Genomic DNA, 25,963 nt, shown 5'->3' on the forward strand with positions numbered 1-25,963 from the left:
TCCCCAAAATCTAGCTATATATATGTATGTAGTTATTATACCTCTGTCAAAACTAACAGTCTACTCAGCTAATACCCGTTTTCCCTGTTTACTTTGAAGTATTATGCAAACAGGAGTTTTAGAGCAATGGTAAGCGCCCTCTGGTGGTGACTACTTTGCAGACAGTTATCTCGCTTTCTTTTTCACGTTTATCTCCCCTTCACTTTTTTCTGACAAGCCTGAACATGGACATGTTCCTTTGGCATGTGATGTGAAATCAGTAGTTTTTCGCACTGTTAAAGGAAATCTATTTTCGACATTTTTATGACAGTAAAGACTAAGAAAATACTTTTCCCTGTTAATGCAAGGGAACAGATCTGTATTCTGAAGAAAACTGATTACAGACTTGTTTCCCATTTCACATCCTGTATTTCACCGAAAGTTTGGCCTGTAATAGTGCACTTTGAGCAGCACATTAAGACGTTAAAATGACATTTTTGATGTCCACACATAAGTTTTCCTGAGAAAAAATTAATCAAGTTTCACAAAAAACTCTTTACGTTGTCCTATAAGGTGAGTGAATCAATTCAGAATCAACCAGAATCAATTCAGAATCAACCAGAAATCAATTCAGAATCAATTCAGAATCAACCAGAATCAATTCAGAATCAACCAGAAATCAATTCAGAATCAATTCAGAATCAACCAGAATCAATCAGAATCAATTCAGAATCAACCAGAATCAATTAGAATCAACCAGAATCAACCAGAATCAGAATCAACCAGAATCAACCAAAGTGTGTCCCATGAAAAATGCCTAACTGTAGGTGAAATGTAGAGTAATGTATAAATTGATCTTAAAAAGCAAGCGAAATCATTGCAATTGGCTATAAACTGCAGTTGAAAAAATATTTTCCATTTCCTTAATAACTTTTTGATGTTCCCATGAAATGATGGAAGAAATAGAAAATCTTGCATTGTGAAAAACTCGATGCTGTAGTTTTCTACATTTTTTTTTCCAATAGAAGAGAATACTATATGTATTACTAAACATGTTTAAGACAAATTCAAAAACACATGGTGATAACTTTTATGCAAGTTGCTGTTAATTATGTACTAAGTTATGCACCATGAGTTCAATTATAATATATGTAAGTGCCAAAAAAAGAAACTAAAAAAAAACAAGACAAATGTTTGTCCGTGGGATTACAGGTGCAGTGGTATCAAAGTTACACCTGCCATTTGTCCATGTCAGAAGGAAACATAGATGTGTTCAGGACATTACGCTAAAATGTCACCTTTGAATATCTTAATCAATAAGAGGTACCGTGTCTGTTTTCTGGCTTGTCCTAATTATATTTGTCATCTTCGAGTTATTTTCCTTTTACTTCTGTGTCACATTTAGGAGAATTTCACACTTCGCTGTTGACTGTTCACTGTTAGACTAGCACTGTGATGATGTTTGGTGTAGTTGTGCATGGCAAAGAAGTCAAATTGTTATTGTGCAAGTAAAATTAAAATAATGTAAATCGAAATTTTTAAGTAGAAATACTCATCATCCAGTATGGCATTATTGATGATTTAACAAGAATTTAACAAATTCTCTTTCTTTTGTTTGTTTCACTGATGATGATAAAACACCAGGGATAAACTTTGGTCCAGTGCTGGCCATTTGGGAGACAAGGTTAACGGAAAATCTCCTCTAAATTTGATGATCATTTTTCCTGTAAATGGCTATTTTGGGGTGAATTTATATCTGCAGGTGAAAATTCTTATACAGTGGTAGATTTGAAATTTAGGAAAAGATTGCAGTTTTGAGAAAGAACATGAAAAGGAAGATACCCTGTTTCCTCAACCTTTGCGCATGTGATAGAGCAACTATCATCGTGTTTGATGCAACTAATGAAGTTGATTTTGGAGACAAAACTACATTGGTTGTGTTGGCCTATCCCAGGGCATTACAAAAAAGTATAATTTTTTCGGTCTGCAGGGAATAATGCACTCAGAATCTGCTTTAGTAAACACCTTGCAAACATTCAAAAAGGTTGAAGAATTACAGTCAGTAATAAAAGCTGGAGAGAGTTTTCTAGGATGCCATACTTCTTCTAGTGTGTGTAAGTTATCTCCCCTTCCCTAGTGTGATGGCCAATTGTATCGGGTATAAATGCACAGGTGCTTGTGTGGTGTGTGTGTGTTTGAGTCTAGGGTGACTTCAGGCAGTGTTGTCAGTCTTTGCATTTATAGGTGCCTGCTTTACTTGTTGTAAATTGTGGTGCATGTGGCTGTGTTTCTTCTGTGTTCAGCCTTGTTTCATTTTTCGGAGAAAACTCAGAAGAAATTATGCTCTCAAAGACAGGCTTAAGATCTGTCCAACTGATAGGTGTGTCCTTTGGCCACTTAAATAATGGTTTTCCTCTATCTTATTGCTTGATATGGTTGTGAAACGAGGACTTAAACGAGGAAGTAAATGAAGCATGTGATCTTGTGCTCTCTGTAGATTTGCGTGGTATCCATTCTGCATGAAGGGTGTCATGTGATCTTGTGCTCTGTTTAGATTTGCGTGGTATCGATTCTGCATGACTTGTGTTTCTGGTGCACGAGCACTATTGTCTCGTGTGCATTATTGTCTCGTGTGCATCTTTCATCATGTAAAGGGGTAGCCTGATGCAAACAAAGGAAATGTGCTGTGCAAAGTTTAGAAGGGAAATGGTAACAGTCGCTAACCATCCAGCTAAGTGACATGCCCTGAGTGAAACAACAGGGACAAACTGACATTTACAATATTAATTGGCAGGTGTTTTCATAGAGGGTGAGAATAAAAGGCATTCAAATGAAGGGAGTCGGTTTTCTTCCTGTTTTCCTTTTCTGTCTCTCTTTGTTTTTCTTGCTGTGTACATGTACCTGTAATAATCTCCAAGTAAAAATGTGAGGAACCCATACTTGTATGTGGGAAAATAGTTACGTGTAAATTCATGGGAATTTGTCTAAATGCTAATGTTGTATTTGTTTAGATAAAATTTTTGGCTTTCTGTCTTTGGTAATACAGTTTTTTTCGAAAATGGCATCAGTTTTGCCATTTGTTTTTTTTTTTTTGTTTTTTTTTAAATATTGGGAAAATGACACAATTTACTATTATATTTCTTAATCAATCTTGCACCCTCAGGCTAGATGCTTAGTCATGGTATGGAAACTTTCAACCACCACCATCCCAATTTTTGTTAATATTCTTAACCCCCTTTGCAGTTCATTTCAGCCCTTTTTTTTTGACTTTTCGTGAAGTTGTCCCATTTTAACTTCATCCACTTGATTTTGTGTCATTTCAAAGTTCTACATTGCCCATTATTTTATTTCTGTGTTGTCATCATTCATTTATGCTGAGTATTTTAGAACCTATGCTTTATACAATATACTGTAAGTGTGTGTTGTTGTTTTTTTTTTTTTACTTTCTTCATCCCCTTTGAATCCTGTAATTTTTTTTTTTTTTTTTGAAATATAACTCATTTTACTTCATATTACATTTTGTTACAATTAGTAACTAACTTTTCCAAAACATGATATACCCTGGGGTTTCCCTGGGGTCTGCCCAGTTTCCTCTCCAGTGTCTGTCAGTATGCAGCGAATGGCCATGTGTTTTCCAGGGCTTTTCCTGGTTTACTCCCACCATAATGCTGGCCACCGTCGTATAAGTGAAATATTTTTGAGTACGGCGTAAAGCACCAATCAAATAAAACATGATAACATATCATTGCTACCATATCGACCAACTTTAACCACAATACTATCACTTAAAATGACTTACGCTCAGTCGGATAGTGCACTAGCGCAGCGTAATGACCCAGGAGCCTCTCACCAATGCGGTCGCTGTGAGTTCAAGTCCAGCTCATGCTGGCTTCCTCTCAGGCCGTAAGTGGGAAGGTCTTGCAGCAACCTGCGGATGGTTGTGGATTTCCCCCGGGCTGTGCCCGGTTTCCACCCACCATAATGCTAGCCGCCGTCGTATAAGTGAAATATTCTTGAGTGCGGCGTAAATCACCAGTCAAATAAATAAATAAATAAATAAATAAAATGACATACAGTTACTGGAATTCCATAAATTTTAATGCACTTCTTATCTTGTTCTCCTTTGATCTTAATTTCTCTAACCTATTATTTCATTTATTCTTCTCTTGCTGACATTTTCTTCACATTTGTTGAAACCCTTTTTAAAATTAGTTTATTTAGGTGTTTAGTGTAATATATTTTATATAAGTAGTATTTCATATTTCTGTAGTTTTTTACTTTGACTGCTATATCAGAGGTTTGTGAATTAATGTCTTCAACATATTTATTTATTTATTTGATTGGTGTTTTACGCCGTACTCAAGAATATCTCACTTATACGACAGCGTCCAGCATTATGTTGGGCGGAAACCGGGCAGAGCCCCGGGGGAAACTCACGACCATCCGCAAGTTGCTGACAGACTTTCTCTTCTATTGTGAAATGAGCACGTTCTGTTGCTTAGAGGAAAGGAAAACAGTGTCCTAGAGTAACAATATACAGTGGGAAAGTGTTGCTGGCTCTTCCATATTAACTGTGTCAAGATTTAACTTTTCCAGAAATAGTACCAGCAGGTACAATGAATTTTGGACAATGACTGCTCTTAGTACTTAGGAAATATTCTTGAGCAGGACATCAAACTCCCAGTCAAATAAATTAAAATAGGAAAGCCCAGTGCACACAGCCGTTCGTGGCTGATGTCGGAAACCTGGCTTATTCAGGGTATACGTATACCTGTATATAATCTGTCAATTTACGGTTGAAATTAGACTTTCTAAAAGTGGAAAAAGATGTCACACATGGAGCTTTATCATAGATATTTGCGTTGTAACATTTATGTTGATTTACCGGTTTCATTCATTGGTGTTTTACATCGTACTCAAGAATATTTCACTCATACGATGGCAGCCAGCATAATGGTGGCTGGAAACCGGGCAGAACGCATGGGGAAACCCAAGACCCAAGATTGCTGGCCGTCCTTCCCACATACCATTTATGTTCAGAAGATTGTATTAAAAGATACTGTGTGTAGTTGAAGGGCGATAGCTATCAACACTCCATGGCACTGTTACAGCTACAAGTTCCTTTTCCTTTAAGCAAGGGATCCGTTGTCTGATTACTTTGCTTTCTGAAAGAATAGAGGTCGTTAAAACCGTTGATTTGTGATCTGGTTCAAATTGTTGCTGTAATTTTTCGACCTTTTCGGGCGTTTGTAATATGTTTAGTCAAGCATATTCTGAAGGCACTGTGTTGCTTGATAGAATTGTGCTTTTATATTAACCCGTGAAAGTGACCTATCCACTGATTTAATTTTGTCTCCAAAATCAATTTCAAAATGTGCATAAATTGTGCTGAAAGTTGCTCTTTCATATGTGAAAAGGTTGAAGAATTGGGATAGAATCTGATCATATGGAAACAGTGTAGTAGCAACGTTGTATCTTGTGCTACAAATATGAATCCCATTCTAAGGATTTAACTCTGACCTAATGTACATTTCCAGAATGTTCACTTTTGTTAGTTTCATTGTTTAATTTAATTGTATAATTATTTATACCCGTCTACCTTTGGACATTTTTTTAGATTAGATCTACATGTATATTTAATTAGATCATTTCGGGCCATATTTCCTAACATGATTTAAGAATTGAAATAAATTTGACTCGTTGCCTCAGTATTCAAGGCTTTCGTCAGCTATAAATGTGTGTGTGGACTTAATATTGTTGCTTTCCCCATGGTCATCTATGTCAGTCATTCTTTTTAAAAATAGACTGTTCAAATCAATTTGCAGATTTGTGCTACAAATGACCAATAATTTTCCTAAAGTATTTCTCGTTTTATCAAAAGGTTCTAATTTCTGTGTAGTTAAGTCATCATGCAGATTGTACAGAGCCGTTCTTGTGATGATAATTTTAAGATTTGTAAGGTTCACTTGTAAATGCGAGAAAAATCACAAGTTTGGCTAAACAAGAACTAGACTTATAATCACAGTCAGTTAAAACTGTTGTGCTGTTACATATCACAGTATAGTTGTTATAAATGAAATGAATTCTCTTCTCTTAGCAGTTTCATGTATTTTGCACATTTTTTTTCCAAAGGTTCTGTCTGCAGCTACTGTTGTGGCCAAGCATACGTCTGCGCTGTGCAATGTTTGTCGAGTTGCCTCCTCTCGAACGTCCAACCCTGTTGCTAAGCGACACTTTGTCCAAAGTGCCAAGGATGTGGCTAACAGTACAGCCAACCTTGTGAAAGCCATCAAGGTAGGGCCTGTTACGATTCATATTAAATGAATTATCATGGTTTTGGAGATGTCACGTTAGCAGTATTTGCTATCATATCATGGGGAAATTTACATGTATGTTTAAAATGAGATGCAGATTTTGAACATTCCAGCGAAATCCTATTTTTATTCGAAACATTTTGGGCAGGTTTTGGCTAAAAATTTAGTGTATTATTTGTATAAATGTGAGGACCTAGATGCCTAAGGTTTTTGGCTGAACAATTTAATACTTTATTTATACAAATGTGTATACATTTACAGTAGAAGATTTAACATTGTACTAGTTGTTGTATCAACTAACACTTGACATCAGGAAATATTGCCAAAACTTTTCAAGTACTTTTCGGATGTCAGACTAGAAAATATTTGTAGGGGACGTGATGAATTTCTTTTTGGTGTCAGAAGTGGTATATTTAGTTGTCACTCTGTTAAAACTGAACCGTCACCTGATGAATTCTTTTTGGTGTCAGAAGTGGTATATTTAGTTGTCACTCTGTTAAAACTGAACCGTCACCTGATGAATTCTTTTTGGTGTCAGAAGTGGTATATTTAGTTGTCACTCTGTTAAAACAGGCATAATCTGATGAATTCTTTTTGGTGTCAGAAGTGGTATATTTAGTTGTCACTCTGTTAAAACTGAACCGTCATCTGATGAATTCTTTTTGGTGTCAGAGGTGGTATATTTAGTTGTCACTGTGTTAAAACTGAACCGTCACCTGATGAATTCTTTTTGGTGTCAGAAGTGGTATATTTAGTTGTAACTCTGTTAAAACTGAACCGTCATCTGATGAATTCTTTTTGGTGTCAGAAGTGGTATATTTAGTTGTCACTCTGTTAAAACTGAACCGTCATCTGATGAATTCTTTTTGGTGTCAGAAGTGGTATATTTAGTTGTAACTCTGTTAAAACTGAACCGTCATCTGTTGGTCAGGCACTGGACATTGACTTCACAGAGGAGAACAGACAGCAGTGTGCTGCAGCTGCTGACCCTCTGATCAGAGCTGTGGATGAGCTGACCACCTTTGCCTCATCACCTGAGTTTGCATCTGTGCCAGCTAAAATCAGCCACCAGGTAAAGTATGCTCTTCTCCTTTCAATATGTGACATGCCTGAAGGACTATGGCTTCGCGTAGGTAATGTGAAAAGATTGTGCCCTGTTGAATTAAGCAATGTTTAGAAGAGGAGATTGAGGAATAGCCTTGTGTTTGTGGTTTCATAACTTGATCACTAGGTGCGGTAAGGAATTTTGATCATATAATAACACACCTCTAGCTAGAGATCAAAAGAGGCTGACTGCAAAGGTACATTCCTCATAAAAGGGGCAAGGTAACAATTTTCACTACCTATCCATTAACATTGTGTTACAATGAAAAAGGGCAGGGTGACAATTTCTACTACCTATCCATTAACATTGTGTCACAATGAAAAGGGGCAGGGTGACAATTTCCACTACCTATCCATTAACATTGTGTCACAATGAAAAGGGGCAGGGTGACAATTTCCACTACCTATCCATTAACATTGTGTCACAATGAAAAGGGGCAGGGTGACAATTTCCACTACCTATCCATTAACATTGTGTCACAATGAAAAGGTACAGGGTGACAATTTCCACTACCTATCCATTAACATTGTGTCACAATGAAAAAGGGGCAGGGTGACAATTTCCACTACCTATCCATTAACATTGTGTCACAATGAAAAAGGGGCAGGGTGACAATTTCCACTACCTATCCATTAACATTGTGTCACAATGAAAAAGGGGCAGGGTGGCAACTTCCACTACCTATCCATTAACATTGTGTCACAATGAAAAAGGGGCAGGGTGGCAACTTCCACTACCTATCCATTAACATTGTGTCACAATGAAAAAGGGGAAGGGTGCTCATTTCAGGGATAGGGTGCAGCACCCATTAGAAAAAATGTCTAGCTGCGGCTTTAAATGATGATATTAGTTAAATACTGTTCAGTAAACATGTTGACGTAAATTTTGTGGTGGGCAAAATTACAATTCAGAGTGAGATTTGCATGTTACCACATACACTCATTTCCCTGTGACCAGATATACTCGTTTCCATGTGACCAAATATACTTGTTTCAGTGTCAGTGTACATGTATCAAGAACTGCATCTTCAGTTTTTTAATTTGCATACCTTGATTGTACATTTTACTCAGTTGATAAACGTTAAGTGCCCTGCACTGATTAGTGGAAATATTGTTCATCATGAAGCAGGATTGATCAGGATTTTGTGATACACATGTACATGAAAACCTTTTTCATTTCTCCAATTAGGCGCGGCAGGCTCAGGTGCCAATCACGAAGGCGGGCATATCCATGATTGATGGTGCATGTCACATGTTGCAAGCTGCCAAACAATTGGCCATTAACCCACGAGACCCGCCCACTTATCAGCTCTATTCTAGTCATAGCAAGAGTGTGTCGGACTCCATCAAGAAACTTGTGTCTTCCATCAAGTAAGTCAAAATAGTACTATTTTTTATCTGAATTTCTCTCCTTTTGATTGAGATGCAATTCATGCAAATGTTAAAAGTTGTAAAGTGTAAGGGCTAATGTCAGTTCTTTTAAACACCTGTTGCATTAGATAAAAAAAATAGGGTGAAGTTAGGCATGCCTTGTTTACTTGTATTGTTCTTATTTACCTACTGTAATATGCATTGATTAGTGCGTGTGATGATAGAAAATGCAACAGTGGAATCGTTAGGGGTATTTCCTCATATAAATGAACACCTCGCAATGCAGTCATAAAGTTTCAACTTTTCATAGTTTGCTGCTTATAGGATGGGAATATTATGAACAAATTGACTTAATCTGGATTTGAACTCCTACTACCTGTGTGTACTTGTTTTACAGGGACAGTGCCCCAGGCCAGAGGGAGTGCGACATCTCTATAGAGCAGATCAACCAGAGCATAAAGGACTTGGACCAGGCCTCTCTGGCGGCCATTAGTCAGAGCCTGGCCCCCAGGAATGATAAATCCCTCAAGGTAACACTCACGTGAAACCGACACAATGAATGCAAAAAGATTGAAGAATTATCATAAGTCCTTAAGCGTATAAAGGTTGATGTCTTTGTTAAAGACATCTAAGACATCTATACTGTGAAACGCGAGATTAGAAAGTGATATCTCTTGTTCAGTTGTTCTAATGTAAGACGTAAACAGGTTCGAGTTGAGATTTTCGCAAAATGGTGTATTGAGGGTTTATACTAGTAGATGCGTTTTGCTTGTGGTTAACTCTTGTGATATGTTACCATTTTATTACTTGGTTTGCAGGGTTTTGAAGAACAGATGATCAACTCTGCCCGTGTCATTCTCGACACTGTGGACACGATCAGACGAGCGGCCAAATGTGAACCAGAAAAGCTGGGGCATGTTGTAAGTACATTTATGTTTAAACCTCACATTCATGTCCTCGACCAGTGAACAAATCCTCATTTCTGGTCGCTGTGAGTTCAAGACAAGCTCATGCTGGCTTCCTCTCCGGCCACACATGGGAAGGTCTGCCAGCAACTTGCGGATGGTCATGAAATTCAGCCGGGCTGTGCCCGATTTCCTCCCATCATAATGCTGGCCCCCGACGTATAAGTGAAATATTCTTGAATACAGCGTAACACACCAATCTAATAAATAGATAAATAAAATCCTTGTTTCCTTGAAACCCATCTAACATTTCAGTAAAATCTTTTCTTGTAATAATTTGATGTTTTAATCAACTTTAGTTTATTTATTGATTTTATTCCCGTTTCACATTGTTCATTATTTATTGTTATGGTTATTGAGCGTGATGTTGAACAGATTTAGAACGGTTTTTTTTTCTGGTAAGTGTATATTCTGTAGCTTAACAAACTGTAATTCGGTGTATCAGAAATAACTTACATTGTGATGAAATTTGCAGTGTTCTGTGATATATTTGTGTCTTTTTCCCAGGCATCTACTATGGGCAGTTATTTTGAGCCCTTAACCACTGGTGCTATTGGAACTGCCTCTAAAACAGTGAACTCCAAACAACAGATGTCCATCCTGGATCAGACGAAAACAGTGGCCGAGTCTGCGCTACAGCTGATCTACGCAGCCAAAGAAGGGGGAGGTAACCCTAAGGTACTGTGTTCGCTGCTCTTTAAATCTCCTGTTTACGTGTTTTCAGTAAATTTATTTAAATAAGGTTGACAGATTGTACATGTATTTTATGTGTCCTTACCATATTTGTACTGTTGAGATACAACTATACATTGTAAGGACCAAAACATGTATTGTATTACCATATGTTGCCTTGATCTGTTGCCACATACGGCAGTGGTGCATATAATGAAGATTTTCATTCTCACAGTAACTGAACAAATAGAAATGGTAATGACTTAGTTGCAAAAAAAAGAAAAAAAAATTTCGGGAAAATGTCTACAAACTGACATTATATCAGAAGATGATCTCCTGGTGCAATGCATTTTCTTTAAAGTCATGTCATAATGAGGTGGGTCAGGTCCTGCATTACAGACAGAATAACTGATAGCCCCTTTGTGGGTGGAGAAGACCAATGAATTGTACTAGAAGACAACTGGTCATTAGTTACAAGAAGAATAAAAACAGAAGCAGAACAATAGAGTCATTTCACAGCCCTTGGGCTCTAGTTTTATTATTACTTTTAGCAAGCAATGCTTGATGGAATTTTTTGGAGTAATTTAATTAATTTAATTCATTATTTCTAGTGGTGTAATCTGCAAGCCCTAAACACTGACGCCAGATGTCATTAATTTGTCCTGCCACTGAAATTTAATGTCATTAATATTTCCCTTTGTCCACCTGCAGGCGGTGCACACTCACAAAACAATCGAGGAGGCGGCTGACAGCATGAGGGAGGTGTTACAGGACCTGCTGAAGACACTAGAAGAGGCGGCCTCTCAGGCAGGCCTGGTCACAAGCATGCTGGACAGCATTACCAAGTCCATTACCAGGGTGAGACACAGTTATCTCCCTTCTTCCACCTGGCCAGTCATGTAAACCTGGGCATGGTTTCTAAAAACTTTTTATGTTCAGTGAAGTACTTAAGTCAGTTGTTGTTTTTTTTTTTGCATAAAGTGTTTGTCAACAAAAGTTAAGTTAAATACTTCATAAGTAAAGTAGTGTTTGTTTAGGCAAAACACTTTGCTTAAGCAAAAGAACATCAGAAGTTTCATGAAACTGAGCCGTGGACTTTTATGTAAATCCTGATATTAATGAAAACAAATTACTTTAAAAGTTCAAGGCATTTAAATTTAATTCTGGTTTTTGACTGTAAATTACAATATTCTTAATATCCCTGTGAGTATTTTGTTATTTGGTAACCAGGTTATATTTTGAGTACACTTTTAAAAACCGTTCAAAAGTCAGGTTTAGCAATTTTTAAGAAAATACTTAAAATATATACAGGTGTTGTGTCAGGATGTAACTCCCACTGGATCCCCACCGTGTCTCAGTCAAGACGTTCGTTACTAACCTCATCAGGGCTAGGTCTGTTTTTTCACAGTCAGTGTGTTGCTGATCCTACATGAATTTGCTCATTCAAAGTTATTGTTTACTTCCCAGACTGATGAGACAATAATGGTCAGTGAAAGCGCCTCGTACGTGGATTACCAGACCAACATGGTGAAAATTGCCAAGCAGATCGCCCGCACCGCTCAAGACATGGTGAGAATTTCTTACAAGCCTATATTTTTCATCTCTTTTTCACTGTAACATTTAATTCATAGATGTATTTATAGATCAATTTTTAATTTGTTCCCATTTATTTATCTATATAAATGATACATTTATCATTAGGGACTATAAAATAAAACTTGAATCTTTCCCACTGTGTATCATCGTCATATGACTGAAAAATTCACTCACTCACTCACTCACTCACTCACTCACTCCCACTGTCTAAGCCATCTCTGTGCAGGTGCAAAGTTCAGATAGCGAGTCCTTCTCCAGAAAAGGTGGGATGTTTGTATACAACCACGCTGGATCAATTTTGACATCATTGTTCAGAGAATTAAGTGATGCATATGGTTTCTTTATGTTTTGTCAGGGTTTTTACTACCATACGTATGACTTTTGCTTTACACAAAACAGTAGACAAGTTTCTTTCTTAGACTAAAAACACAGATCAGACGATTTGTTAATGTGCTAGCGCAGCACAATGACTCCGAAGCCTCACCAATGCCATTGCTGTGAGCTCAAGTCCAGCTCATGCTGGGTACTCCTCTGGTCGTATGTGGGAAGGTCTGCCAGCAACCTGGGTATGGTCATGAGTGTCCCCAGTTTCCTCTCACCATAATGCTGGCTGCCATGGTATAAATGGTAAAATACTGTTGTGTAGAGCCTAAAACCCTAATCAAGTAAGTAAGTAAAATAAATAAAACCCAGATCAGGTACGTTAACTAATGAAAACGTATCAAGATAGCAGTAGAGTGTTGTGTATTTATGTGTATCATTTGCCTGTGTCATTTCAGGTTGGGAAGTCGGGTACAAACGTGGCAGAGTTAGGGGCCTTGGCCAACGCAATGACTCGTGATTATGCCCGTCTAGCTGCTGATTCCCAGGGGGCCACCTCCGTCTCCAACAACCCTGATGTAGGTGGCCTTAACAGTTAACATCCACCCTAATTCCTTATCCATTTCCTGGATGAAGGAGCAACTTTCAGTGCGATTTATACTCATGTTTAATTCTGTAGATTTAAAGGCAAAACTACATTGAGTGGATCGGCCAATTTCACGGCTTCACAAAAGGTGTATTTTTATTAGTACATGTATACACATAGCTTTGCCTTGACTGTATGCTTCATTAAACATCTTCTAAACATGCGAAAAGGCTGAACACTCACTTCATTTTAGAACTGTTTTCATTGATATGCCACTTTATAATAAACAATTATGTATGCATTTCTGAAGTGTCCACGAAAAAAAAAAATTTTTTTTCAAAAGTTCGATTAACGCGACATAATCTGATACCCGATGGGATGCAAAATTAGACAAGACTTTCTCAATTTTTATCATTAAGCCTTTTGTGTGACCTATAAAGGCTTTGGAAGTAGGTTAGGTTTTTGAGTCAATGCTTTTGAGGAAATATTTAGGCTTAAGACTTAAAGAGCAAACGCAGTTCCTAAAGCTGAGGAGAAGTACTTGTAAATCCCTTTGTTTGAAACTTATTCCTATGTCTTTAATAATAAATAAAAATCGATACCAAAATCCATTCACTAGAGTTAGAATTAATTGATAAATAAGATCAATAAATCACATTGGCCATTTAACTTTCCAGGTTGCCAACAGAATTCGCGCTGCAGTTCAGGAATTGGGGAAGAGTTGTATTGAGGTTGTCACAGATGCTGGTAACATCCAGGCTGACCCCACTGACAGCTATGCGCGGAAAGATCTGGCCGAACACGCTAGAAATGTCTCGGAGAAGGTGAGCACAGCTAGCTTGGTGTAACCTCGTGAGTTTGAGTTTGAATTGTCAGTTTCTGGTCAGCTGTTCATGTGGTCTTCACTGGCCAGAAATCTAAAGAGCTGCTGCAGAGGCCTCTGTGGCTCAGTTGGTTAGCGAGCTAGCACAGCGTAATGACCCAGGAGCCTCTCACCAATGCGATCGCTGTGAGTTCAAGTCCAGCTCATGCTGGCTTCCTCTCCGACCATAGGCTGGCCGATGTTGTGTAAGTGAAATATTCTTGCGTACGGCGTAAAACACCAATCAAATAAATCAACATTTTTTGTTATACGATATTCACAAAAGTAAAAGAGTAAGATTTGACGGTTGGAGTAAATTTGTTTCATTAAAATTTAAAATTGTACATTAAAATGCTGTAATCTAGAATGCTATGTCTCGTTTGTTGGCCACTAACACTAATCCTGCTGCAGCTCATATTTTGAAGTTTGTGGGTAACAAAGTTGATATTTAGTCTGAACAGATAGATTACTCGAAGTAAATCTTTTTATTTGCAGGTTTCCTTATGTTCTGGCCCCGTTAATTGCAGTAAATCTTTTTATTTGCAGGTTTCCTATGTTCTGGCTTTATTAATTGCAGTAAATCATTTTATTTGCAGGCTTCTTATATTGCGGCTTCATTAATTGTAGTAAATCTTTTTGTTTGCAGGTATCTTATGTTCTGGCCTCACTTCAAGCGGGTTCCCGCGGTACCCAGGCGTGTATTAACGCCGCCAGCACAGTCAGTGGTATTATAGGAGATCTGGACACGACCATCATGTTCGCCACGGCAGGCACGCTGAACGCGGAGGGAGACGAGACGTTTACTGACCACAGGTAAGCCACGAATTACACCTGGATTGAGGGTTTTCCTTAGTGGTTAGAACGGTGGGACTTAATATTGAAGAATGACTTTCAGCCATGATCATTCCAGGGCCATGTCTAGGAAAAACATACCATGTTCTGATCCCAAACTTTATCGGTGACATTGTTTATTTATTTATTTCTTTATTTGATTGGTGTGTTACGCCGAACTCATGAATATTTCACTTATACGACTCATGGAAGTGACTCTGGATATAGCCCTGTATGCATTCCTTAGACTTTCTTGAATGCCTTGCAGTATTTATTTTTTTATTGATTTAATTGGTGTTTTACTGCGTACTGAAGAATATTTCCCTTATACGACGGCGGCCACATTATGATGGGTGGAAAACCGGGCAGAGCAGGGGGGAAAACCCACGACCATACGCAGGTTGTTGGCAGACCTTCCCACGTTTGGTCTTGCAGTAAATGTGGTGTCAAATTGTCACCATAGGAGGTTGTGTAAGACTAGCATTGTACTGTCAGATATGGATAGAAATTAATTACGAAATGTCACTGGCCAATAGGATATTAGCTGGTCGTTCCGTCGTAGTCCACAGTTTGCGTTCAAATTTTCATTCAGTATTAGGTAGTACAAAAATGTCACTGGCCAATAGGATATTAGCTGGTCGTTCTGTCGTAGTCCACAGTTTGCGTTCAAATTTTCAATCAGTATTAGGTAGTACAAACAGAATCACTTTGCCAAAATGGATTTCACCATTTCAGGGAGAATATTCTGAAGACAGCCAAAGCCCTGGTGGAGGACACAAAGACACTCGTAGCTGGAGCGGCGTCCAATCAGGAACAGCTTGCATCTGCAGCGCAGACTGCTGTCAAGACAATCACGCGCTTGGCCGACGTAGTCAAATTTGGTGCTGCGTCGCTGGGGTCGGAGCAGCCAGAGGCACAGGTGAGCAGGAATATATGTCACAGCCTCTCAAAAGGCTGCATACAAAGTAGTTTTTACCCAGTGAAGTGCATTTTAGGGGAAGATAAAGGGAGTAAAATATTACTTTTGGTGCTTTAACTAGATTATGTAACCCTTGACAATGATCAAAGACTATAGATCCAATAAAGAAAAACAGAACGAATGGGCCCATTATAAAATAGAATGTTGTTATCGGTGACAAAAATGAATGGATAGATACTTCCTTCACAGGCTCCACCTGCGACCTAAAATAATAACCTCATCCACCTTATTGACTGTAAAACTGCCAATTTTTCATACTAATGTTGTCCTAACTTACAAATAAACCTCAGATCACCTTTCTGAGATCAACAGAACTCTTGGAATCAGGCAGAATGAAAAACTTGAAACATGGACAGAATTTCAATCAAATTCTATTGTGACTGATACAGTAAAGGGGTAGTGTATGGATGTACATTTTCTGGGTGAAGAACTTGATGGGGACTTAACAGTGATTGTTTAAATGTTTGGAACTTCACCAAAAATGATATTTTTAACGCCTAGTGGGCAGAATGTTCACCTCAAAGTATCTTTACAGGACATCATGCAACAACAACTGACTTTGTATAATATGTTCATGTGGGTAAATGACCTTGACTTTTGACCTTATAGGTGCTTCTGATCAATGCTGTCAAGGATGTGGCCTCAGCTCTCTCAGACCTGATCAGCGCCACAAAGAACGCATCAGGCAAAGGCGTCAACGACCCAGCCATGTTGTACCTCAAGGATTCTGCCAAGGTTAGTTCCCTTTGTTGTAGCTCTCCTGCTTTTTTTGTTGTTTTGGCTTATATTATGTCTGTATCATCGTAGTTAAGGAAACAGCATTATGGGTAGTCATTTTTTTTTTTTTTTCTGGAACTTTGCTATAGTGAACTTTATTCTGATGGGTGGAAATGGAGAGTTTTTTTTTATTATTAAAGCTAATAAAATTTTGCGTTTGTGGAACATTTGTCAAATGTTTTTTCACTGTACATTTGTTACCCAGAATGCTGTTCACCTTTAGACTCAGTAACCCCGTTCAATTGTGCTACATGGAGAGCCAGTGCGCAAACTTTCGCCTCATGCAGCTTTCCACTCTCATCATGAACTAAAGTTAATAGAACACAGATCAGACAGATAACTCCTCTTTTTCACTGGCCTTAGAGAACATAATAGTTTTCCACATAACTACATGTAGATGTCCAGCTGTCCGTCTGACAACAGTCTCACTCAGCGAAATGACACAGAATAAGTGTACACACCTAATTACTTCTCCTTGTCTTATGCCTGGAAAATTGTTAAGTTTGATATAAAACCCACAACATACATACAGGCACTCTGTAATACATTGTTCCTTTAAGATGCAGTTTACATATTACAGCAAGCGCATTGGTTCCGTGTAAATTATTAGTGATTTCTTGCTCAGGGAGCAGACAATTAATTTCAGCATTGATTGTTTTATATTTCCATTGGCTTTCAAAACTTGAAACTTATTGAAACCAGTGAACTAAAGCAGTCCAGGAATGATAGAAATTTTTCGAAATAACTTCTGTTATTGTTGATCTTTTATGTTTGTATATTTCATCACTCATTCTCATTTCAAACCTAACTGTTATCTTGCAAATCATTTTCGTTTTTTTAATATGTTTATTTTTGGGGGTTTTGATTGCTTGGTGTGCGTAATATTTGTTGCCGTGAATTTAAACAAAATTACACATTACAGCAAAACACAGCAATTTTAAAGTTGAAAAAGTACAAAATGAGAAAAAGAAGAGGAGTATTTTTCAATATCAGTTTTGAATAATATGTAATAATTTTAGGATATCAAACATTATTTAGTACCTGTGTATAAAAGAATAAGATAATCAAGCATGTGTGTTTTGAGTCTTAATCAAAGGGGAATAACTCCTTTATTATTTGTCGGCTAGCTGGATACTCCAAATTTGTACACCTAATCTTGTAAGCCGGCTGGATTGTCATCTTTGGAGGGAGACTATCAAACACATTCAATTCTTCATCTCGTAAATAAAGCTCATGTAAATTTTTCTTTGAGACTGAATATTTAATGGTATTGAAACGTAACCACGTTGAGGGGGTTAAGTTTTTCACTCTCCGACATCTGGTTTCCTCAAACCCTTATAAATAACCACCATTGTATACATGGATAATTATTGATTACAGCAATGTGTAAATGATTGATTACAGCAACAATCTATTAATCATCTCGTAAAGTCAGCTTCACACTGACAGTTAAATCACACACAAAATCTGCTCTCGACTTCTGTGGAATTGTTGTGTCTTTGTCCCCAATATTTTTTTTTTCTTTTGTCAAATACTTTTTTTTTTTTTATTCTTCCTTTCGTCTTTCTGTTTCATGTTCTGTTCTTTATACTTACACTCACCTGGTTTTCTTTCCTTCTCTTTCCTATTTTCAGCGCCGTGATACATGTAGAGCCATGTGCTTCGACCAAATGTATGCAGAGCTTAGTGCGTAAACTGGCAGAGAAAATAGTTCCCCAATTATCCCTACAACCTTAGGCCCTCCTTGTTATAATGTAGGCCATTGCACAATATTGTTGCTGTGGTTGGGGAAAAGTTTTCGAAGAGCAGTGATGAGAAAAAGAAAGCTTGTACTGCTAAAATTTTTGTTGACAAAACTGGAATTGTATTGTATTTTCGTGGAGAGGTAGAAGTGGTGTATGAATTGTCTGATACGTTTTTTTTTGGAAAACCAAAAAAATTATGATTGTTCAAAACTTAAAACTGCTGTGTATCAGGCAGAAGTTCGTCCTGTTGTGACAGATTAATGAGAAATTTTATTCGCTTGTTATGAAGGTCGGGATTATATAGGTCATATTTTCTTGTGTCTGAATGTGTGGGTACCATTTGGAAGGTTGGAATATTGAGTTTGGGCTTCATGTAAGGTGACTTCATTTGTGGAGGAGAATTCATGCAATTTTATGAAAATGGTTTCAATTTGATACTTCAGTTGGAATGGTAGACAAGTAATATCTGGGTTTTATAGCAAAGTTGGATCAAAGGTATTGAAGCATTTTATTTACAAAGGGTTGATAAAATAGCTTTCACAATTTCAGCCTTGTATAAATTATGCAAAATTAAGAGTTAAATTCAAATTTTAATAGCGCAGAGTTAAATGAAAGTCTAAACATAGATACATGTAAGTGTACTTTACAAAACACCTACACTGGTGACAGATTTTGACAGAATTTTAAAATGACTATTATTAAATGATATGTAACAATAAGCGCAAAAGCGGTGCAAAGCGTGTGAATAGCAAAACTGCTAAGCATGAGCTTCTATAGGAGCATTAGCTTCTATAGGAGCATTAGCTTCGATAGGAGCATTATTATTGTCCAGCTTCTTGACCTTTAAAATTGAGCTGTCGGCCTCTGCCCTTATGATGATGTTGCCGTTCTCCTGTTTTGTTATGTTAGCTATTCTTTGTTCTTCAATCTGAGTTTGAAGTCATATAAAGCTTAGGTCATAGTGCTAGAAAAATATTTAGAACAAGAGGCCTGATATTTGATCAGAAGTTAATTGTTAAATAATGTAAATCATTAAATGCATGATGGCCCAGGTGGGAATTCATTGTTTTCTCTCTATGTGGTTTATGTGTTCTGTATCGACTGGTTAGCACAAAACAAACTGGACAGAAAAAAAAAAAGAAATGCCTCACACATATACAAAACCAAAAATTTTATCTGTAGTACGTGTAATATAAATCGACAGAAATAATATATATAAATCTAGAATTTTTGTTACATTCGACAGCCACAATAAACCCAGCATGGTTTTATGAATAAGATATTGAATATTCTTTAATATTTTGCATATACTTCGTATCCGTGTATCCGTAAGAATATTTGCAACCCTAATGCGTTTTTTACAATATATTTAGTTTTGTTAAGTGAAGTTCTTGTTTTTAATACAACAACACGCGTGCCGTCAGGTTAGTTTTGATTAGGAATACTTGTACACGTCGGACTACACATGTAGAAATAATAGATAGAACTCTTCAGTTGTTTTGTGTTGGACTGGATTTGCAAGTTTTGTTCAGCAAATGTAAGAAGCATATATCCTGTACCTTATTTCACATATCATTTTTGTATCCCTTGTGTTTGTAATCAGGCATGCCAATACATCTACATGTATATCTAAAATTTCACAAGATGGTCACTTGTAAATGTAAGTCGTTTTTGTTTTAGGCAATGTACTTCCAGGTGTGTGGTAGATGTAGATGAATGTTTCATGTGGTTACAAAATTTCATGGGGCAGTTGCTTTCACTTTGAGAGTTTCAGAAATGAGTTTCACTTTCGTTTTCGAGAGGGGATAAGCTTCACTCTTACAAGGGGGTTAGTTTCACTTTTGCAAGGGAATTTGTTCATGTTTAAATGGGATAAGGTTGATGTTTGCAAGGTATTGGTTTCAGTTTTCAAGAAGATTGGTTCTTATATTTCTTGTGTAAAACTGTAGTTTGGCTTTCACTACTTGATGAAGTTTGACTTTCAGTTTTGAGTGTCAAAACTTTCACTTTCTCTTTCTGTTGTGTAGGAGTGGTATTGTATCATTGTGTAAGGATCAGATAACTGTATCTCTGTCTCCTCTATGTAATCTCTCTGATAGAATAAAATCACTGTTCTGTCATTTAAAAAGAAGTACATGTATTTGCTGGAAGTGTTTCATTTCTTAAAAAAAGTAGGTTTAAAAGTGCATGGTTTTTCGCAAAAGCATGAGTTTTGTGGCTTATGTAGGAACTTTGGTTGGCAAAATGACTTTTGAGTTGAAAAATCGGAGACAGGGTATAATTCTGCTCAGACTGAAGGACACGTAAGAACTCCCAATTCTTGCTTGCTTCTAGATCCAATGCTTCTAGTGAGTTGAAATTTTGCATGTTAATTGTGAACTATTCAGTAAAATTACCATTTTAGTTGAAATCATAAAAAAATATATATTGTGGCTAGAACTCTTTTCAAGTAACACAAGTGTTTGTTTAATTAGTCTCAAAGTATTTCATTAAGAACGTTCATGTGCTCGGCACAGTTTTTGTGAAGTTTTTGTACTTAATTTAGCTGAATTGCATTTTAAGTTAATTAGTTCAGGCAAGGTTATTCATGGGAAGAATTTGTTTTAGAGCACAGGATATATCTTTTGCATTTTGATGCATAAAGTTGATCCAACTCCCCATATTTGGATGTTCCTGCATTTGTGGCTTCCCCCATTTGATGTTGTTGTTGTTGTGGCTTTTGTGAGAGATTTGAATATTTTAATAGGTTCAGCTCTCTAACTTAGACAAAAAAAAGTAGTTAAATTGTTTTTATCAACCTAGGGTGATTTAACATTTATTGCCTCCTCCTCATGGTCACATTGCATGATTTCTTTGCCAGTTGAAAATATTACACCTGTCATGAGACAGGTTTTCATCATAGGGCCAGGCCTCCATGTACATTTACATTATTAGGCCAGGAGCCATTTATTTTTGGCAGCTTCTAAGTATGCCCTTCAAAATATTACATCACAAAGTTGATGATAGTACTCTATGCTGTTCATCTTTGGCCATTTATTTTTTGCAGAACTGATGGTTTCTTTGCAATGTTCCCACGTATTCTTATCTGTACCTTTCATGAAATGAAACTGAAGCCAATTAAGTATTACCTTTCCTTTTGTACAGTTCTCTCCCTTGCTTATGTACTCTTCTGTACCTTTTATTTCTGACCTTGTTATCTCCCCTGATTTTTTATTCTCCTTGTTTTCCAGTCATTAATCTCTTTATTTACCTCTGTACTGTTCTTTATCACAAAATTATGATATGAAGAAAACCACACACATTCATAACTGTACCAACAATACGAAACTAAATAAAACGTTCAAAAATTCTACAAAAAATAAAATTATTCCAACAATAGAAAGCATCAAGCATGTATTATGTACATTGTGACTAAAATGGACAGTACCATTTACCCACTTTTTTTTTTTTTTTTTTTTTTTGTTCAAAAATATTGCTCCGGTCACATTTACACATAAAGTGTTCATAGCATTGCAGTCAGCTGGTCAGAACTCAAACTCAGGGTCAGTTCCCTATTTTGCGAATGAAAGCTTCGTATATCTATATTTTTGTTATAGCTCACTTTGAAATTTCTGAAACAAAGCAAAATGGAAACGTGAAGGAATATGAAATCATTGCAGCTATTTAAACAGTGTGTATTAATAACATTGATTAACATACTTACCAGCATGATATTTGTGTGTGGAGGGTTTATGTGTGAGCCTGCTTGTCTGGCTGAAATCTCTGTGAAATTAACAAGATAATGACGAGACATTTGTAAATTTATTTACAGTTTATACCAGTTGTTGACAGTACAAGATCTGTAGTAAGGTATTATCAGAACTCCAGAGGGCACATGTGTGTAGGTTTAAGTAATAAAACAACTCCAAAGCAAAAAATCCAAGCCAAAGTTGAACCATCTGAAGTACTCCAGGGTGTGGTTACACTGGTTGGTGGAACTATCTAAAATGTTGTTAGCTTTGGTTTATTTAATTCAAAGTTTGGAGCATTGATTGTTTCACAAAGTAAAAAGTTTTGACAATGATGCAGTCAGCATCGGATTTCACCACTTTTTCTTTTATGCTTAACTGGATAATTAAAGCACCAATTAATTAAAGGAAAGATTTGAAGGAAAAAGGAGAACCTGTCAGTCAGGCTGCATTAATAGGTTTCCTTTGTGGTTAAAGTTACAGGAAATATTTAAAGGAAAAAGGAGAACCTGTCAGTCCGGCTGCATTAATAGGTTTTCTTTCTGACCATTTGGGAGCGGTAGATCCAGAGTCAATCCTGGGTCGAGTCACACCTAAGACCTTAAAAGAGGAAGTTGTAACTTCCTCGCTTGGCGTTTGGCATGAAGGGGATAGTGTAACAACTGGTTGACCAGTAAATTGTTAAGTACGACGTTAAACCCAAGCACCCACTCACTCTTTCTGATCAAAGTTAAAAGAAATAATTAAGGGAAAAGGGAGTTCCTGTCGGGCAGGCTGCAATAACAGTTAAAGGAAATATTTAAAGTAAAGAGGAGAACTTGTCAGTTACGCTGCATTAATAGGTTTCCTTACTGGTTTTAAGTTAAAATAAATATTTAAAGCAAAAAAAAAAAAAAAAATCAACCTGTCGTAATAGGTTTCCTCACTGCTTATATCTGCTATGTGAAATTTTGATTGGTGATTTGCCAGTGTAATGATGGTTAACCCCAGAGAGTGATGGGAAGGTTTTATACCATACGACTTTGAAATACATTGTAACGAAACATATTGTTATATAAGGAAGAGTATAGTTCGACACAAGGTTGGTTTAGCGATGCGGAAACTCGTCTGGAAAGTTTAACCAATGAAGTGTGCATTTATACTTGTAGCTAGGGCATTGGTTGTGACATGCATGCAGAAGTGTGCCCCATGCCAATACGTACTAACCCTCACTTACAACTGTGCATTTGTGTGTGAAAACTATACAGTTATGTGCAGATAAAAAATATGAGCAACTTGTTACAGGCAAAGAGAACTGACATTTATTTTTGCAAATGTGTGTTCTGAGCAAACATTAGAACCTGTGTCGGCAAGGACATCATAAACTTTAAGCTTAGATCTGTGGAACCGAGATTTATATAAGCAGACAAAGCCTTAGCCGAAGCTTAATATTTGTGCCACAAGACACAGGCTTTCACTTAACAATTGTATCACAGTCTTTGCCTAAGATGTATGGCACCAAGACAAAGCCTCAACCTAAGATGTGTGGCATCAAGACAAAACTTTAACCTAAGATGTATGGCACCAAGACAAAGCCTCAACCTGATGTGTGGCACCAAGACAAAATGTTAACTGAGGCTGTGTGGTTCTAAGACAAAACCTTAACCTAAGATGTGTGGCACCAAGACAAAATGTTAACCAAAGATGTGTGGCACCAAGACAAAACGTTAACCTAAAATGTATGGCACCAAGACAAAGCCTCAACCTAAGATGTATGGCACCAAGACAAAGCCTCAACCTAAGATGTGTGGCACCAAGACAAAGCCTTAACCTAGGGTGTGTGGCACCAAGACAAAGCCTCAACCTAAGATGTGTGGCACCAAGACAAAATGTTAACTAAAGATGTGTGGCACCAAGACAAAACGTTAACCTAAAATGTATGGCACCAAGACAAAGCCTCAACCTAAGATGTGTGGCACCAAGACAAAGCCAAACCCTAAGCCTAAGGTCTGTGACGCTAAGACCAAAATCTTGACATAAGATCTGTGGCACCAAGACAAAGCTTTGACCTAAAGTCTGTGTCTCCAAGACAAAGCTTTGACCTAAAGTATGTGTCTCCAAACAGTGGCCTTCACCTAACATGAGTGTTTGCTTTCACTCAGTCTGTGTCAGTTCTCTTTGACTGTACCACCTATATATTATTGCGTACGATTTATCTACATATGTTTTGTTCATACATTATGGTGTTTAATATATTAAAATTTTCATTCAATTGTCAGCTTGTTTTACATTGGCATTTCAACCACCCTGGAATTTGTTAAATTCTTTGTAATACAAAAATGCCTTTTTTGAAGATGTATTAATTGATTACAAGCAGTTGTCCAATTTTGTCAGACAAGTTTTCTGTATAATTAACCCTCAAGAAACATAACATTATAGCCGTCATTTATCCTATGTAACTTCATTTCAGAAAATCAAATTTGAGGGTTAAGATAAAAACTGACGATTTGTTTCGGTTTCTGTTTTGTAGGTAATGGTTACAAATGTAACTTCATTGTTGAAAACTGTGAAGACTGTGGAAGATGAAGCTGCCAGAGGCACCCGGGCTTTGGAATCTACCATCGAGGCCATTGGCCAGGAAATTAAGGTACGCTTGATTTGTTTTTGTTTTTCACAGGTGTCCATTGTTTTTCATGGTGTGTTAAAGAATATCCCATTGTTTTTTTGAAACATCTGTGTTGTGGGTTGTATTATGGGATGGAATTGTCTGTCTATAAACCTTTTGTCATTTCCACTGCACCTACATAATCCCTTAACTTTCCATTATGACATTTTTTCACTTTTGACCACTTCCACAAGAGCAGAAAACCTAATGAAATGAACCACATCATTTTAAAATTTACTATGTTCTTTTATGTCCCTTTTTATGAAAACATAATGAACATATTTAAAGAACAGCTTCACTTCAGAGTTTGATTTTGATCATCTACACCAAAACTCAATGCCAGTGTGTGTTACTCACTCTGTAAGAGTTTGATTTTGATCATCTACACCAAAGCCTGATACCATTGTGTGTTGCTCACTCTGCCAGAGTTTGATTTTGATCATCTACACCAAAACTTGATGCCAGTGTGTGTTGCTCACTCTGCCATGGTGGCATAGCTTGATTGATTCGTTAGTTGATAAAGTTTATTTACGGAGGGCTGATAAAATCAGTCAACAAACTGCTGGTCTTCCCTGAGGCCTTCTCATTCCCACATCCACTCGCTCACGCACATTTTAAAGTTATGTATTCCCCCAGGCTCTGCCCGGTTTCCCCCTACCATAATGCTGACCTCCCTCATATAAGTGAAATATTCTAGAGTGCATCATAAAACACCAATCAAATAAATAAATAAATAAACTTATCTATAAATTAAGGTATTAGTTTGGATAAATATATAAACCAGTAGTCAGACATATGTGAATGGAGCTTGAAGTTACAGAAGTCTTGTTTTGACCAGTAAATGTATAGGTAGTAATCGAAACATCTTTCGGACTTGTATTTAGACATTTGAGACGAGTTCCACATCTGAAAAAGCTGGAACTGCAGAGGATCTCGTCCGCTTCACCAAGCCTCTCACCATGGCGACAGCTAAAGCAGTGGCAGCTGGGAACTCTGGCAGGTCCGAGGATGTGATCATCGCCGCTAACATGTCAAGGAAAGCTGTCAGTGATCTCCTGGCTGTGTGCAAGGTAAGCACAGTAAAGTTTTATTTTTTGGAAAAGGGATTCGTCCAGTTATGTGGATGGTTACACAAAGTTGTTTTCTCAAGGAAACTAGATCATGTGCCACTGCACACCTGCCCCGGTTTCCTGTCACCAGAATGCTGGCTGCTGTTGTATAAGTGAAATACTCTTGAGTGTGGCGTAAAACACCAATCAAATAATTAAATAAATAAATCAGTGTCTATTCTGTTAACAAAATGTGTTGTTAATGTTTTACTATAATTGTTTTCTCTCTTTATTCTCCACACCACCATAATCTTTATTTCACCAGCCATATAAATCAGTTTTGTTATTGGTGATTCACAACACCTTTCTGGGTTTGGTGGAACTTACACAGTCAAAAGAAAAATGAGTAGCTTAATCCATTGTAGATCAAATAAACTTTA

General features: G+C 37.2%; 1 protein-coding gene across 1 annotated transcript in view; it reads left to right on the forward strand.

Annotated features, from left to right (window-relative positions):
- LOC135463068 (talin-1-like) overlaps positions 1-25,963 on the forward strand; it is a 128,492-nt gene that overhangs the window by 85,912 nt on the left and 16,617 nt on the right. The window contains exons 37-52 of the mRNA XM_064740387.1: positions 100-129; positions 6,112-6,273; positions 7,225-7,365; positions 8,587-8,768; positions 9,166-9,298; positions 9,587-9,688; positions 10,241-10,411; positions 11,117-11,263; positions 11,873-11,974; positions 12,781-12,900; positions 13,586-13,732; positions 14,417-14,583; positions 15,337-15,520; positions 16,190-16,315; positions 24,340-24,456; positions 25,359-25,544. Coding sequence (XP_064596457.1) covers positions 100-129; positions 6,112-6,273; positions 7,225-7,365; positions 8,587-8,768; positions 9,166-9,298; positions 9,587-9,688; positions 10,241-10,411; positions 11,117-11,263; positions 11,873-11,974; positions 12,781-12,900; positions 13,586-13,732; positions 14,417-14,583; positions 15,337-15,520; positions 16,190-16,315; positions 24,340-24,456; positions 25,359-25,544 — 2,217 coding nt within the window. The remainder of the gene's footprint in view (positions 1-99; positions 130-6,111; positions 6,274-7,224; positions 7,366-8,586; positions 8,769-9,165; positions 9,299-9,586; positions 9,689-10,240; positions 10,412-11,116; positions 11,264-11,872; positions 11,975-12,780; positions 12,901-13,585; positions 13,733-14,416; positions 14,584-15,336; positions 15,521-16,189; positions 16,316-24,339; positions 24,457-25,358; positions 25,545-25,963) is intronic.

The sequence above is a fragment of the Liolophura sinensis genome, chromosome 2 (genome assembly GCF_032854445.1).
Source record: "Liolophura sinensis isolate JHLJ2023 chromosome 2, CUHK_Ljap_v2, whole genome shotgun sequence".
NCBI classification, from domain to species: Eukaryota; Metazoa; Mollusca; class Polyplacophora; order Chitonida; family Chitonidae; genus Liolophura; species Liolophura sinensis.